General features: G+C 35.4%; 2 protein-coding genes and 1 long non-coding RNA gene across 4 annotated transcripts in view; 2 read left to right on the top strand and 1 right to left on the bottom strand.

The window, feature by feature from the left end:
- Positions 1-16223, bottom strand: part of LOC120352740 — an 85857-nt gene that overhangs the window by 55265 nt on the left and 14369 nt on the right. The window lies entirely within an intron of this gene.
- On the top strand, positions 1296-2655 carry LOC111044584. The gene is made up of 2 exons (XM_039434780.1): positions 1296-1491; positions 1724-2655. The coding sequence occupies exons 1-2, from the start codon at positions 1412-1414 to the stop codon at positions 2118-2120; spliced, it is 477 nt and encodes a 158-aa protein (XP_039290714.1). The 5' UTR covers positions 1296-1411; the 3' UTR covers positions 2121-2655.
- On the top strand, positions 5668-7193 carry LOC120352744. Its single transcript, XR_005572082.1, has 3 exons — positions 5668-5752; positions 6424-6501; positions 7067-7193. It is a non-coding gene; the product is annotated as an uncharacterized LOC120352744 (long non-coding RNA).

Here is a 16223-nt window from a genome sequence, read left to right as displayed (position 1 = left end):
TGGACCCATTTGGTATATAAATTATAATATGGAAAGGTGAAAATCAATATCATAAATCTGTTGCAAATAATTATTACACTAGCTGCCTTCTCAATTGGCTAGTTGTTGGCACAAGTGAGCTTTGGTTTATTTAGGGTTATTTATCAGTTCAATTCTAACCTCCAAATATTTGAACTACCATTCAAAATATTAAACATTATGAATACATGTGGTTTTTTGTTAATAAATTTCTGAAAAATATACTATATCTGATTTACTGGTTACAGCCTTTATAGGTCAGATAACTGTCGTCTATCTGCCATTGATAAGATTGTGATTCTTACTCAGTAATGGAATTTGTTTTGTTGGCTTTATGGTCTATAAAAATTCTTAATTCATAATTCAGTACATCACAATAGTATATAATGTATTGTTGTAAATTGTGCTTTTGTATTAACACTTTATTTATAAAAAGTTTACATTTACAAACAAGATAAAAATAAAATAAAACATTATCCTTTAATATATATCTCATAAAACTCCTCATAAAACTCCAACTAGTTATTTACTTGTGAACGTTCGTTGCTAAAACAGTCACCTTGATAACCGTGCTCACATGATAGTATCCATGTAGGGCTAGCTTACATCACTATCCCCCTCTTAGGGATGTTGATCTCCAATATCCAGATTTCCTTGATAAGGTAGTAGATGATTAATGTGTACAACCTTCGGTTTGGTTCTTCATTCAGTTTTCTTAATCCTGTACATAATTATCCTCTTCACAATGTAGTACTGGCCTTCCCTTGCTCTTTCTAATTTTCTAATTTTGAGCAAACATTTTTTTAAATTTCCAAATTCAATTCTTGCAAATAATAAACAATTTGGATCCTTCGGATTTACAATGAAACTTGAACCTTTGGATATAGCAGCATTCTCAACCATGTGGGCTCCATTGCGTCCCCACCAATGATGTTTCAAACCTCTAAATCGAACAATACTCTGCTCAGCCAAACCTCAGGATAGACACACTTCCTCCCCGCCAGACAGCCATGCTTCTGCAGTTCCGGACAGATGTGCTTCCTCTCAGCTACATGCTGAGGACTGAGGAGTTCCATTCAAGCTAGTGACATCCTCACTTGCTCCTCATTTTCTCACTTATGCATACCCTAAAGCATGTCGTAACCTGCACACCCTAGGCAGTTACCTGTGCCCACACCCTATGTGTGACGAAGTCATAAATTCCTAGTTTGTCTATTTGATTGAAATCATTTTTCATTAACCCTTTAGCGCCGTGCGTGTTCATATGATCACAGGCAACAATGCCAACTTAATGAAGGGAAAATGAAGGGAATTTTATAATTTCATGGTTGGTATGCATGTAATGGCCTTGATAATGTATGATGCAATGCTTTTAGTACGTGTTTGACTTCTTATGAGTGATTGTGCTTCTACAATGACCGATCGAAATTGTAATCGCTATGACTCATCAAATCTGAACTGTATACGGTTGACGTAAGTAATAATTATATTGATTCTATTTTCTCATTCAACTGAATAATGCTGTATTTGTTTTCTAATAATGTTATTCTTAGTATCTTACAACATAACGACAGAAAATATTATTTCTGCTTATTGCTAGATGGCTTTGTTTACTGCTGTGATCATATGGACACGCTAGGCGCTTGCGGGGTCAATGTTCCATTTTCTCCAATTTCCAGATATAACATATGGGTTTTTTTTCTAGGGACTTGACCCTGCAAGAAGCCATTGATATTTTGGAGTGTGATGATGCAGATGATGTCCAGGGTATTTTCATTGAGCCACCCGCACCCAACATTGATACTGATGAGGACTCGGGGGATGAGGATGGGGGAGGATATGTTGATAATCTCACAGGACGACAGTTAACTAGTCAAGTTGAAGTTGTAACAAATAGCAGAAATGATACATCAGTTCTTGATAATACTTTCGAAGATTTGAGCAGTTCTACTGTAGTAAAAAATAGTAAAAAGTTGAAGAAAGAAGATTGGAAAGATGAAGATTTGCCACAGAAGGATGTTTTTTTCCAGAGCCAAATTATGTACCTTATCGGGATAAGTCTCCAGTTGAATTATTTGAAATGTTTTTTGATGACGAAATAATAAAGCTATTCATAGATGAATCATTGAAGTATGCTCTTTTCAAGAATTGTAAAGATCCAAAAATCACGTCAAAAGAATTGGAAGTATTTCTTGCTATTTTATTCCTATCTGGCTACAATCAGCTTCCGAGTAAACGATCTTATTGGGATGGAAAGAAAGATATGAGAAATGAGATGGTTGTGGATTCTATGAGACGAGACAGGTTTTTAGAAATTTGTCGTTTTCTTCATTGTCAAGACAACAACAATATTAACAGAAATGATAAAATGTGGAAGCTGAGGCCACTGATGAACTTACTGCAGAAGAAGTGTATTGCTCATTTTCAGCCTGAGGAGAACCTTTCATTTGATGAGTCTATGGTAGCTTACTTTGGTAAACACTCCTGCAAGCAATTTATCAGGGGGAAGCCTATCAGATTTGGTTACAAAGTCTGGTGTCTGAATACAGTGTCTGGATATTTGATCAATTTTGAAATTTATCAGGGAAAAAATCCATTTGGTAATGAGGTTTATGAAAAAGAATTCGGTAAATGTGCAGCACCATTATTAAAAATGATTGATGAAATCCCAGATGACAAAAAAAATTACATTTTAAATTTTATTGTGATAACCTCTTCACAAGCGTGAAACTGATGGTGCACTTGAAAGAGAGAGGGTATGATGTAACTGGAACACTGCGAGAGAATAGAGTACCGAAGGAATGTGGGCTGACTCATTCTAAGTCATTGAAAAAGAAGGAAAGAGGTTTCTATGAGAAGAGATCAACTCAGTCAGTTGGGATGATTGTACGTTGGGTTGATAATTCAGTTGTTACTGTTGGGTCCACCTGCTATGGAGTAGAGCCGCTCATCCATACTCAGAGGTATTGTAAAGCAGCTAAAGGGAGAGTTCGTGTACAACAGCCAAATGCTATAAAGCAGTACAACAAGTTCATGGGCGGACCGATCTCTCATATTATCGAATTGGTGTGAGATCAAAAAAGTGGTATTGGCCACTTCTAACTTGGATGATGGATGTTGTAATGCATAATAGTTGGGTATTAGCAAGGAAATCTGGCTGTTCCATTTCTCAGTTGGATTTTCGGAGAGAGATTGTGAATTGCTATTTAACGAAATTTGGTAATCCACGAGCTGGAATTGGACGACCATCTATTTCCAAATTCGGTGACAATAATTGTAGAGTCAGCAATGATATAAGACTAGATGATTCGGGTCACTTGGCTAGAGATTGCAACCGGCGCAGATGTGCTGGTGAATGCAAAGGTACAGTGAGAAGTGAATGTATCAAATGTGATGTAGGCCTCTGTCTAAAATGTTTTGTTCCTTTCCACTCCAAATAAAAAAGAGCATAACTGTCATTTGAATATATATAATAATTCGTATATGAATGACTGATAATTCGAAATAATTTCACTTCTATTAGTAAAATTACTATAGATTACTACTATACAGTGAATACTAGTCTATAAAAACAATTTTGAACTCTAATTGAAAGCTTATTTTGTTTCTATAATATATATATTTTTTTTGTCTCTATATCATATATATTTGGTCTTTATCATATATTTGTAACATTGAATGACATAATAAATAATTATTATTACCATCAGATTTTTTATTTGTATTCTCAAGAGAATGTATTATCTATTACTGGATAGTTCAGTGCTGAACGATTCTTGAACGGAGCTCTCTAGTTCAGCTGTAGGCTGTGTGCATGTATTTAGCTTTTGACCCCGGTAGCGCCTAGTGTGTCCATATGATCACATGCCATATCTTGAAAACCAATGAGTGTAATATGTTGAAATTCTAGAAACAGTATTCTTTTTATACCTACATCAAATTCTGAGAGTATCATGAGAAATGAGAGTAAAAAAAAACTCCGGCGCTAAAGGGTTAATCAGACAAAGAAATTTGAATTCATAGAATCATGTTTGAAAATTCATAAATTTTTTAAATCAGTCAGAACAGGTTACAAGAACATTCACTCCAATCGCTTGTATCTCTTGTAAGCCTCTCCACGTGATCAGATTTTCCTGTGAGTAAATCATTATATCTTGTGACACACTAGCAATGTTATACATATATATCAGAGCCAACTTGAAATGTTCATCAAAGTCCTGAGCAAACCATTGGCCATGATTCTTCTGAAAGTCATCCAGCATCTTTTCTTTTTCCCCATCAACACTAACATGAACAATCTCAAACAGTTTGAAAATTTTCCTCAATTTCCTGTTGCAAATTTTGTCTCATATTGGATACCGATTCTAGCATACCTCCTTTGAGTGAACTCACTAACTAGTTGAGTGCTTCATGCAAAACTTTTTTTGTAACAAACTTTAAGCACAATTTTTTAAAGGATTCAATCCCACTTCTGACACCAACGTTGTAAATTGTGCTTTTGTATTAACACTTTATTTATTAAAAGTTTACATTTATGAACAAGATAAAAATGAAATAAAACATTATCCTTTAATGTATCTCATAAAATTCCTCATAAGACTTTAACTAGTTATTTAGCCCAGTCAATGAAGTGTTATAGAGGGAAAAGTTTGGAAGACAATTTTTGACCCCACAGTTCTGTTTAGGGTAGTGAGGAGGTGAGCATATCAAAAGTCCCCACCCCTACCCCCTGAGCTTAGGGGGTGGGGGTGGTTCAAAGGTACCATTTTTTGGTTTCTCGCATATAACTCGAGAACTATACAGTTTACAGACATGACTATTCAATACGAAATTGAAGCTTGCACAATTTCCTATAATATTGATCTGAAAACTTTTTTATATCTCTCTCATTTTTCGAGATATCCGCTCTAAAAGATGTGACATTTTTGAAAAAACACATTTTCCCTCAATTTTGTTGCTATTTTTGCTCTTATACCTTTTTGAATATCGATGGGAAAAATCCATGCTGATCATGAACTTATAGAGCATCAAATTCACTTCAATTTGATTTATAATTTCACAAGTTTACGCACATACCCACAACTGTTGCAGCAGCTTCTGTGTTGAGTGTGAGATCTTCAGTTATGCAAAAATAGACCAATTGACAAAGGAATTTGGAGAGAATGTTTTGAACACAATTTTTGACTTTGCAGCTTTGTTGGGACCAGTTAGGGAGTGAACATATCAAACGTCCCCATCCCTTTCCCTTGTGCTAAAGGGATGAGGGTGGTTTTAAAGTTGCATTTTTCAATGTTTCGCTTACAAGCTCATATATTGAGAAAAATGCGTTCAACCGACATGACTAACTATTCAGGAATGAAGCTTGATAGATTCTCTACAATATTTGTTGTGTGGTGATTTTTGATATCTCCAACAGTTTTCGAGAAATAAGCTCTTAAAATTGTAAAATTGTTAAAATAACAGCTTTTAATCCTATTTTTTGATGTTTCAGGGCCTATTTTTTTTAATCCTATTTTTTGATGTTTCAGGGCCTACAACTCTCCAACAATGCATCATAAAAATGAATGCTCACTGTAGATTTGTAGAGCTCTGTTTTCTCTTTAATTTGATGTATTATTTCACTACTTAATGTTTTCCTTCTATTGTTATAGCAGATTCAATGTGGGGGGTGAGAGAAGAGCAGATTAAAGAAGCTGCAGTTTTGGAAAATATAATTTTTGATGATGACGATGATGTGAGTCAAATTGTTTATCAAAAATATTTATATTTGTAAACTTTTGTTGCTTACAACATTTTAATGAACTCAATTTCGTTCTTGTCTGTCTGTCTTTAACAGAGGTATTTAGTAAACGCAATTTTCGACACCTTCCCAACTAGTCAGAGACTTGAAACTTCTAGGATAGTTCAGAATCCGATAATAATACATTATTTTTTCAACATTACTATTAAAACTAGAATATTTGCAATAAGTAAAAACAAATCAGAGAAATGTAACTATTGTGTTAACACATTTAGTCGAATTCAAACGACGAGTTGGCTACCTTATTAAATTATTATATACTGTATGTTTCTGAATGTCAACATTGCAGTGGCATCTTTATAGACGAGTTAATAGATGTTCAACACTTTTCAATTGTCATTTATTTTTGCATGGATGCATGCATCAGCTTGAATGAGACAAGAATCAGTAAGTATAGAATGTAATATAGGTAATATACATACTATACTCACTGATAAGAATATCCACCCAAGAGGTGGTATTTTTCATGCAGCACAACCTAATGCTATTTTGCTCGTCTGTCATATTCCACCTACCATGACCTTCCACCTACTCATAAGACACTAACTACTGTTTCTAGTCACGACCAAATTTAACATTTTTTTTTTCGTTTTGCATTATTCCAGTTCGATGAGGTGGATGGAAATTTGAAACCTTCTTTCTAAAGAAAGTTGTTCCTAAACGAAGAGATGGAAACTGATGACGTAAGTTCTCTCCTGTGGACTGAAGATGCTTATCAGATATCTTATTTTTGTTTTTATTTTTGATGTTTCAATTTTTCTATGGATTGAATATCAATTTAGTATGAAATTTATCATTAAAATTTATAATTAAATGATAAATTGGAAAATATACTTGAATAATGTCCTCAAGTCTGAGATAAACTGTTATAAGTTTTGATTTTTGGAATCTTCAAATGAATCAAATTTTGTATGTACGTGGATGTCCGCAGCAATATTTTGAATCTTTTTACTTTGTTATTTATTTATTTATAATTTCTACAAAGTAGCACTGATTGAGAGAGAAAAACTAAGGATACTCACTCCTTTTACTATGATGGAATCGTAGCTTAGGAGTTATCTTCATTTTTTGATCAGGCAAGCTCCATGCTTGAGCCGGGCCTAGAGTCGTGCAAACAGATTATAATTTTTTTGATAGATTGGAACAATCTTTTATGGCTCAAGAGTGAAGAGAGTCTTTTATTAGTACTATTTATTGACAAAAAATTAGTTGATTTGATTTCCTACTATATACTGATTTTCTTTCCAGAAGAATTCTCAATTTACTGAAATACAAAACATTCAAGAATGTAAGAGTGACAGAAAGCTGGCAATCAGAAGTGGGAAGAAAAGCAAGGAAGAAGACTCAACCGATAAGTTTCATAATTTTAAAACTTTAAAAGTCAATGGAATGTCCTGACAATGTGAGTTTTATAATTTGTTCCACGACTAAACTAACGTTATGTTTATCATAAATTTTTTAATGCGTCATTATTTCATGTTTTCTGCTCGAAATGTCTAGACATTGACAAACATAATCATTAACTGAAGAAAAACTATAGTTTGGATGAAAATGATCCAGAAATCAACAGAAAGGAGACATTCTCCCCATTATTTTGCGAAAGTCCTACGCGTTACGACGCCCCATGATTCTGAGGGAAGTGATATTCAAAAGAAAAACAAATTTTTGCGATGTTTCCAATTTCAACAAAAAATTTAATTTCCTTTTTAATCCTTCAAACGTTTCTAGTACTACTGGGATATTGGGGATGATATTCTTTATCCAATTATGAAATTAAATAGGGAATTTGAGAAAGTTGCAATATTACATGATTTGGCAACCCTGTAATTTCTTCTAATGAAGGGCCAAGTCTCAACTTATTTTATACACACTATAGTTAGATTGAATGAAAAAGACTAAGAAATTGTCAATAAACTATAGTTAGAATTGTTATAAATTGTTAGTTTATCAATTATATGAATTTAGAGATAATGATTCATTGAACAATTCTGACGTCAAATTGGAAATCAGAGAAATTTGCTTTTTTATACGATTTGGCAACAATTTAATTTTTTTCGGATGGAGAAAAAAGTTTCAACTTATTTTATACAGACTATAGGAACGTATCTTGTGTTCAAAGAACATTTTATCACAGATGGTTTCACCATTTCCAATTACAATCGGTTTCCCATACAGTACACAGAGAAGAAGGCTGTTTTCTGCTTTCAAGTACGCCTATCTTAGAAGCATTTGATGATGGAACTGGTCCCAAGATACATGAAAATACCCTTCATTCTTTTGCAACAAATTACACAAAATCAAATTTACTTTTAATAGTGTAATAAATCACTTACAACTGTTGTGACAACTGTTTTGTTTTCTATCGTCCTTTAGAGTGGAACTGAACCAGGCTATAATGTAGGATATGATTATGTGTTCTGTAAAATAGAAATGTTTGGGTGTTTGTTGTCTCTATTGTGTTTTTGGAATCTTGTAGTGAATGAAGTACCCATTTGTCCAATGTAGCACTTATCACAGTCATCACTTTCTAATTTGAAGAAAATATACCTGGTGTATTGTTTGTTAGGTGATTGTGTTTGAGTGTGAAGGAGCTTCTTGAGAATTGTATCCTGTGTGCTACTTTATATTTTAGTTTTTCAATTAACAGAGGCAAGATTGGCGTACTTGAAAACGAAAATAGTCATCTTCTAATTGTATAGGAGGAATACCTGTGATGAAATTCCCATGGCTTGGCATAATTCGATATAATACATGAATTTAGACCATCTTGAAGAGCTGAGTTAAATGAGCTATATTGCTTGTTAAAATTCCGTATCTTTAACCCTTTCGGTCATAGTGGTATCCTGAGAATACCAAATGTTTATTGATTTATTTTAGCTTCCTTCACAGTGATATTTTGGGGATACCGCATATTGCCATTGGTAGGGAGTGTAACCTGGTGGAAATAGCTGGAACTACGTTGGCCACAAGTGCAAACAGAGCACAGTTCGTATTTCAGCAACAGATGTCAACGAGTGAAGACGAGTTTCATTTCCAGTATCATGCCAGTCAATAGGTCCAACACTAAAATTCCCCCAAGAGGCCACTGTAATTATGACAAGCTATTTAAAATTAGGCCTGTCCTGGATAAACTAAAGGAGACATACAGTACCTGTTACAACCCGACAAAAACCGAACTATTGACGAGTCCATGATCAAGTTCAAAGGTAGGTCATCCTTAAAACTATATATGCCCCTAAAGCCGATAAAACGTGGCTATAAAGTATGGACACGGGCTGATGCCAACGGATTCATTGTCGACTTTGATGTATACATTGGAAAGGTGCATGGGGAGCCTGAAAAGGATTTAGGTCCAAGTGTAGTAAAGCGTCTGTGTAAGGGTCTGTATGGACAAGGCTACGATGTTTACTATGACAATTACTTTAGTTCTGTTGAACTCTTGGACCATCTATGAAGAAATAAGGTAAATGCTTGTGGAACCATAATTCAAAACAGAAAAATTCTACCAAAGAAATTGAAGCCAAATAATACTATGAAGAGGGGTGACCATCAATGGAGAAGTCATCCAATGGGACTGGTGTGTGTGAAGTGGATGGACAGTAAAAGTGTAATGTTTGTAAGCAACCACCACGACCCAACTGAGCTGGATAACACAAAAAGAAAACTGAAAGATGGGACCTGTGTTACCATCCCATGCCCCACAATCGTGAAAGACTACAATTCAAGCATGGGCTTTGTCAATAAAGCAGACCAACTCAAAGCATGCTATGCCATAAATCGTAAAAGTTCGAGATGGAACATGTGAATCTTCTGGCACTTTGTTGATGTGTTAGTAGTTAATGCCTTTGTACTGTTTTCACTGAAAACAAAAGGCATGAAAATGAAGTTGAAGGAATTCAGACTGGCCATGGCCCATGGACTGATAAACAAGTCCAAAAAGGAGAAGGCAAAGGCTAGGATCAATAAAAATAAGTTCAAACCTAACATTCCAGTTGAAGTAAGAAAGGCTGGAAACCTCCATTTGCCAGTATGGTGCACTTGGAAGAGGTGCAATTACTGCAGCAGCGCAGAGAAACAGAGCCTATCTTTCTGGTCATGTTCTGAGAGCAATGTTGCGCTTTGCATGACAGACAAAAAGAACTGGTTTTACAAGTTCCATAAACAATGGAGTACAACAGCACCGAAACCAGCATTGTTTGTCCTTTGACACAGAGAAAAGAGGTCTTCACTCAAGCTTTTTGACTATAGACTCTGTATATTAAATAGACTAAGTATATTTATCTTAATTTTACTGATTTTATATTCCTTTTTTATTTTCAATAGTGTTATACAAAATTAATAAACTTGTATAATAACAATAATGTAATTATATATATATATATATATATATATATATATATATATATATAAATAATAATGTATTCCTCATGACACATTCACAGTGGTATTGTCACAATACCGAACAGTTTTTTGTTAATAAAGTATTTATAAATGAAAAATATTTTTTTATTTTATTTTTCCTAGGTATCACAGTGGAAACTCGGTTAACCGTCACTCTTTCAACTGTCACTCTCTGTTATCCATCACTGCTACTGTACATATGAACATACTTTTAATGAGCCGGATTGAAGACGCGCACAGTGCTGTAGGAGATATGCAGCATTGTTTGAACGTGACTGTACGTGGTTAATGACCTTTAGTCGTCGCGGAACCGGTTGTAACCGGTTTCGGAGTGGAGGGGGACAGCCGATTGTCAGTCCGCTACTTTCTCCCATTCGTTCCTCACGACCACTAGTCAGTGTATTGGCACATTCGCAGCCACATAGAACAGCTTTTGTTTGCACATAGATCAGTGCGTAAAGAAGTTTGCTTAGATCAGTGTGTTTTGTCAGTTTGTACATATAATTTAACTGTTTGTACATAATTTAACTGTTAATTGTTTTGCTTTGAAGATGTCTGAAAAGCGAAAACGAGTTGTATTAGGGCTTGAAAAAAACTCAAGATTGTTAAACGTTTGAGGAAGGGCGAAACTGCTACAAGTATCACGTTGATTTATGGTGTTGGTAGAACAACCGTCAATGACATAAAATGGGATGCTGAAAAGATTGAGCAACATGTGTCAAAAATGCAGAGTACTGACAGGGATGTAAAAACTCGGAAAACTATGAAACCTGCTAGATATGAAGAACTCGACAATGCTGTCTATCAATGGTTCATTCAAGCTCGAAGCCAAGGGATCCCCCTTTCAGGTCCAATTAAAATGACAAAAGCAATTGAACTGATTAAAAAGTTAGATGGGGATCCTAACTTTAAAGCTAGCATGGGTTGGCTTGACAAGTTTAAGTTTCATCATGGCATTCGACAGCTGGACATAAGTGGTGAGAAACTTAGTTTGAACTGTGCAGTCGTTGGTGATTTCAGAGAAGAGTTTCAGTCAAAAATTGCAGCTCTTGAACTTGTAAGAGAATAAGTGTACAACTGTGATGAAACCGGACTCAATTGGGAAGCTCTGCCACAAAAGACTCTAGCGTCACTTTTGGAAAAGGCAGCACCAGGCTTTAAGCTACAGAAAGACCGCATCACTGCAATGGTCTGTGCCAATGCAACTGGAAAACATAGGCTACCCTTAGCAGTGATTGGCAAAGCAAAAAAGCCACTTGCATTCAAAAACTTTAAAATAAATGCTCTCCCTGTGAATTATTTTGCCCGAAAAAATGCCTGGATGGACCAAACCTTTTTTTCAGAATGGTTTCACAAAGTTTTTGTACCAGAGGTTAGAAATCATCTCGCCAAGTTGAATTTGCCGAAAAAAGCACTGCTGCTTATGGACAACGCTCCATCACATCCCTGTGAGGAACTGAAAAGTGATGACAGTAACATAACGTGCCTTTTCCTTCCGGCTAATACAACTCCCCTCATTCAACCCATGGACCAGGGGATCATAGAAAACGTGAAGTGTGGTTACAGAAGAGGCTTCATTGAAAGTTTACTGTCATCTGAAGATGCAACAAACGTAAAGGAATTTTGGAAGTCCTACAACATCAAGGATGCCATTTTTAATGTTGCCAGTGCGTGGGCAGACCTTACAGAGTCCAACCTCAAAAATGGATGGAACAAGCTTTGGCCTGAACTAGAGGGTGAACCTGAACCCCCTACAGACGATCTGGTTAGTGTTGCGGAGATGTTAAATCTCTGCAAAAATGGATTGGACAGTGCCAATCTAACAACAGAGGAAGTGACAAATTGGTTGGAATTTGATGAAGGCTTCCAACTTTTGAGCGATGAGGAAATAATATCCAATGTTCTGCTGTCCAATGACGTTGATGAAGTTGATGATGGCAATGAAGAAGCAGAATCCGACCAATGACCAGCCACTCCGCAGCCGAAAAAATGTTGAGTCAGTGCATCGACTGGTTTGTGAGACAAGAGGAAGCGAATGCCACGCAGATTCTTCTTCTTAGCAAAATACACAACCTGGCTGCCCAAAAAGCTTGGCAAACAGAAAAGCAGAAGAAGATGAAGGACTTTTTTGAAATGTGAATTTATTGTTATTTTAGTGTACGAATATTACATATTTGTGGCAGATCTGTGTTATTCTTGTATGAAAGTATGTACTGTAAATATAGCATTAGTAAAAATATGTATTATCCACTTGAACATGGTTCACATTTTTACAATACCTTTTCAATTTATGGTTACTGTAGAAGTTTATAATGATATTTATGTTATCTGTCTATTCTCTCAACCGTCATAGTCCCGGTCCCGAGGGTGATGGTTAACAGAGGTTCCACTGTACAAACAAAAATATAAAACTTTTTCCATATTTTTCTAAGAAAAAAATTTGGCGTGCAAGAAAGGGTTAAGTTGAAAAAATCAGAACAAAACTTTGAATCTTATAAAAGCTCAATTGAACATAAATAAATACCCTCATCTTATCATCATTAAAGGGTCAATCTTTACTTCACCATTGAAAATAATCAGAATCTATATCCTGACATCCTGAAGGATAATGCTTTGAGGACCAATATATTTGTCAATATATTTGTTGGAAACTTCCTAGGGTTTGAGCTTTTTGTATAACTCCATTATAAGAAACCGTCGCAACATAATATGATATTTTTATTTAATACTAGCTGGTAACCAGTGCTCCGCAAGGGTCTGTTTAAAGCAGAAATAAATTGAATTTATTGGCAGTTTTAAACTGCCTATAAAACAGAGTTTTGTTTCCAAAGTGTTCCAAAAGGAAATTTTGAATGGAATAGTGATGGACAAGATTATGGAAGCAGCAATGGAAGATGAACTTATTATGAAATTTGTCGATGACTTCCACCACAGTCGGTGAGAACAATCTTCCAAAAATTATGTAATCAGAGAGGTGAGAGACTTGGCAAGGCTACTGATTGAAATGAAAGCTATGAAACCTCAGATAACTGATCTCAAAATGTGCATGAATCCGAAATATTTCCATTCAATTGTGAATGCAGCTCTGAACTTGGCTGGATATGAGGAAAGTACAGGGGAAATAAAAACCCATTCAAATCAAATGGAGACCTGTTGATTTTAAAAACGCACGTATCAGGCACTTTAATAACTTAGACAAGCATGATGAACTGCTTGATATGGTAAGCAATGTGGGTCTCAGTAAAGATGAGCTAGAAGCTTGTGAGAGATTCCATATATTTTATGTAACAGGGAAAAATTTGGAAATTGTTCCGATTGTCATGTTACCCATCATGAAAAATGCACTGGATACTTTGCTGAAGTATAGGAGCGATGTTGGGATCACCAATGACATTCTCTTCATGTTGTCCAATAATAATTATATAAATCCAGTGGAAAGTTTGAGATTGATGAAGAAGAATGTGCATCTTAGAAAGCCAGAGCACATGACCGGAAATGGTTTGAGGCACCAGGCGGCAACATTCAGCCGCATGCATTCAAATCATCCTCAGTACAAGGATTTTCTCCCTAGCACTTTGGGGCATACTCTGTCAGTGCACAAGAAGCACTAGTATCTGCCTCTGGGAGTGCTGCAGAAAATTATGGTTTGCCCAATCCTGGACAGGATCATGAGAGGGAACTAACATCCAGAGATGGGGCATGTGAGTGAAGGCAATGATTTGGCAGGTGACGACACTTCAATTACCGGTATTGAAGAGCATAACATCGATGAGCCTTCTATTCTTGAAGTATCAGGTGATGAGAGTGATGAGACTGTAGGTAACAGAAGATTCAGAATGATGAAGAAAAAAAGATGGACAAGTGAAGAACAAAAAATTGTCATATCCCACTTTGGTGATACAATCCTGAAAAAAGAAATTCCCAAGAGGTCTGAAATAGCTTTTTTTTGGAGAAAAATAAGCTTGACAGAACCATAGCACAAGTTATGCTTTTTGTTCATAACCATTGTGTCCAGAACCAAAAGAATGTATCACCAAAAGTTAAGAACATTTTAAATAGATGAATTTTTCTTCGTTATTTTGATTGTATGGTATGTTGTGGTATTTCTCCATAATTGAAAGAATAAGATGTTGATGTTGTCAATACCACTATATTTGTTCGAAATCGATTTGAATTAAAGAGACTGCCATGAAACCTGTTCCTGTAATTTAAATAGATTTTGAACAAATATAGTGGTATTGACAACATCAACATCTTATTATTGACCCATAATTCAACAAACGTTTTTTTGGGTCATTTTTAGTAAATCGAATAATTTTCTCAAAAATTGATATTTTTAGGAAATTTTTGTTTTATTCAATCAACAATAGGCTATCATGAAGAATATATCATTAGAGTTCCATGAATTTATCTCTTACCGAATTTCTAATGATCTGTTGCAAAAATTTAAACTCCATGCACTCATATCTCAAAAAGCAATGATAGGAAAAGAATGTTTTCCTGAGATTTTTTATTTTATTTTGATAGCTTGATAGCACAGTACATAAATAAAAAAAAATTTTGAAAAATAGTAAAAGGTTTTTTAAAGCCTTTTGCACAGCCTTAATCGCTGGTTGTGAAATCTATAATATGTTTGATCCCTGTTGAAGAAGAACATTTTAACAATTTCCGGCCACTTCCTCTTTCAAAGATTGAACGTCGGTCCCTACTGCCTAGAACGTAGTCGTCATCTTGAATTTATAATCATCCCTTCTGTTACCAACGCACAAGCCAAGGGCTCATGTGGGTATCACACACCAAAAATAATACTTCGACACTGCAGTTTTTCAGCACTTGTTTATAATAAACAATGACGATTTTCTAAGAGAAGAATAGTTTGAAGTGATCTTAGTAAAACATAAAATAATATCAACCATATTTTTTGCAGGCTTCAAATAGCTTGAATTAAGTTATTTTCAATGAGAGAATTTATTCAAAGGAGAGGAGCACAGAGGTGCATGAAGCTACCTCGTTGTGAAGAACAGACCGTTGGGTGTGTACTTCAGGAACTCGAGTGACAGTTTGTATTGTAGCTCACAGGACTTAATATTTAGTTATTGACCAAGGAGCTCAGCAAATCTGACAATGAGTGTACTGAGGCTACAGACCGTTGGGTGTGTGTCATAACCCCCTCCTGTCGAATAATGTTGTAGAAATTCACTTACACTGCGGGACTATATTTTATTATAGAACTATTGTACTATTGTGGATTTCCACATTTCTACATGAAAATAATCTTTCTTTACTTTGAGCCTACAAATTAAAATGAATTACATATTTAAATTCAAATTAAATTATATTTGGGTTATTCTCTTTTCCATAGTTATTGTCTTCTTTAGAATTCACAATAATTTTATTCCACCGAAATGTACATATATTTACATCAATTCTAAACTATAGATCAAGGACTGCAAGAATGTTCAAAAACCCTGAGATGCTGTCTGATTATGGGCAATTGCTGCAAACTCTGGAGGCATTCAACAGAACCTTGACCAATGAAGATTTCTATCTCAGCACAATCAACAGCACCGAGGGAGGAGTGTCTGTGGTGTTTGGTTCGCCAGACTTTATGAGACAACTTCCAGAAGCAAGAGAGCTTCATTTGGATGGCACTTTTAAAGTACGGTCAACCATGCCAGCCTCAAGACAGATGCTCACAATTATGTCTATGAATCTCAGCAAGCAATGTAAGTAGGCTATTGTTCAAGCGCAGGGGTTTCCAATCTTTCACGTTGCAGAAAATCTCTCTATTGTTGTTGAGAAAGAACAGCTTATTTTTCGCTCATCTTTGGATTGTGCACATTTGCGATTCCTTCAGCGACCGTTTGAGCGTATTTACTCCTGGTGGAGCTTATTGTGGGATTTTGCATTGCCTGTCGAAGCACTTCAATTCAAATTACAGAAATTTCTTCTCAAATGCTTGTTTCCAAGTGAGAAAAAGTGAGAAACATTTTCATTGTAGTAC

Source organism: Nilaparvata lugens, chromosome 1, assembly GCF_014356525.2.
Source record: "Nilaparvata lugens isolate BPH chromosome 1, ASM1435652v1, whole genome shotgun sequence".
NCBI lineage: Eukaryota > Metazoa > Arthropoda > Insecta > Hemiptera > Delphacidae > Nilaparvata > Nilaparvata lugens.
The sequence above is the reverse complement of the archived record's forward strand: the minus strand, read 5'-3'. Positions and strand labels throughout refer to the sequence as shown.

Excerpts from the sequence above, each read along its gene's own strand:
- LOC111044584 (XM_039434780.1), top strand. The coding sequence starts at position 1,412 with ATGAGTGATTGTGCTTCTACAATGACCGATCGAAATTGTAATCGCTAT. Across the intron at positions 1,492-1,723 it reads CTGAACTGTATACGGTTGAC|GGACTTGACCCTGCAAGAAG; the intron begins GTAAGTAATAAT and ends TTTTTTTTCTAG.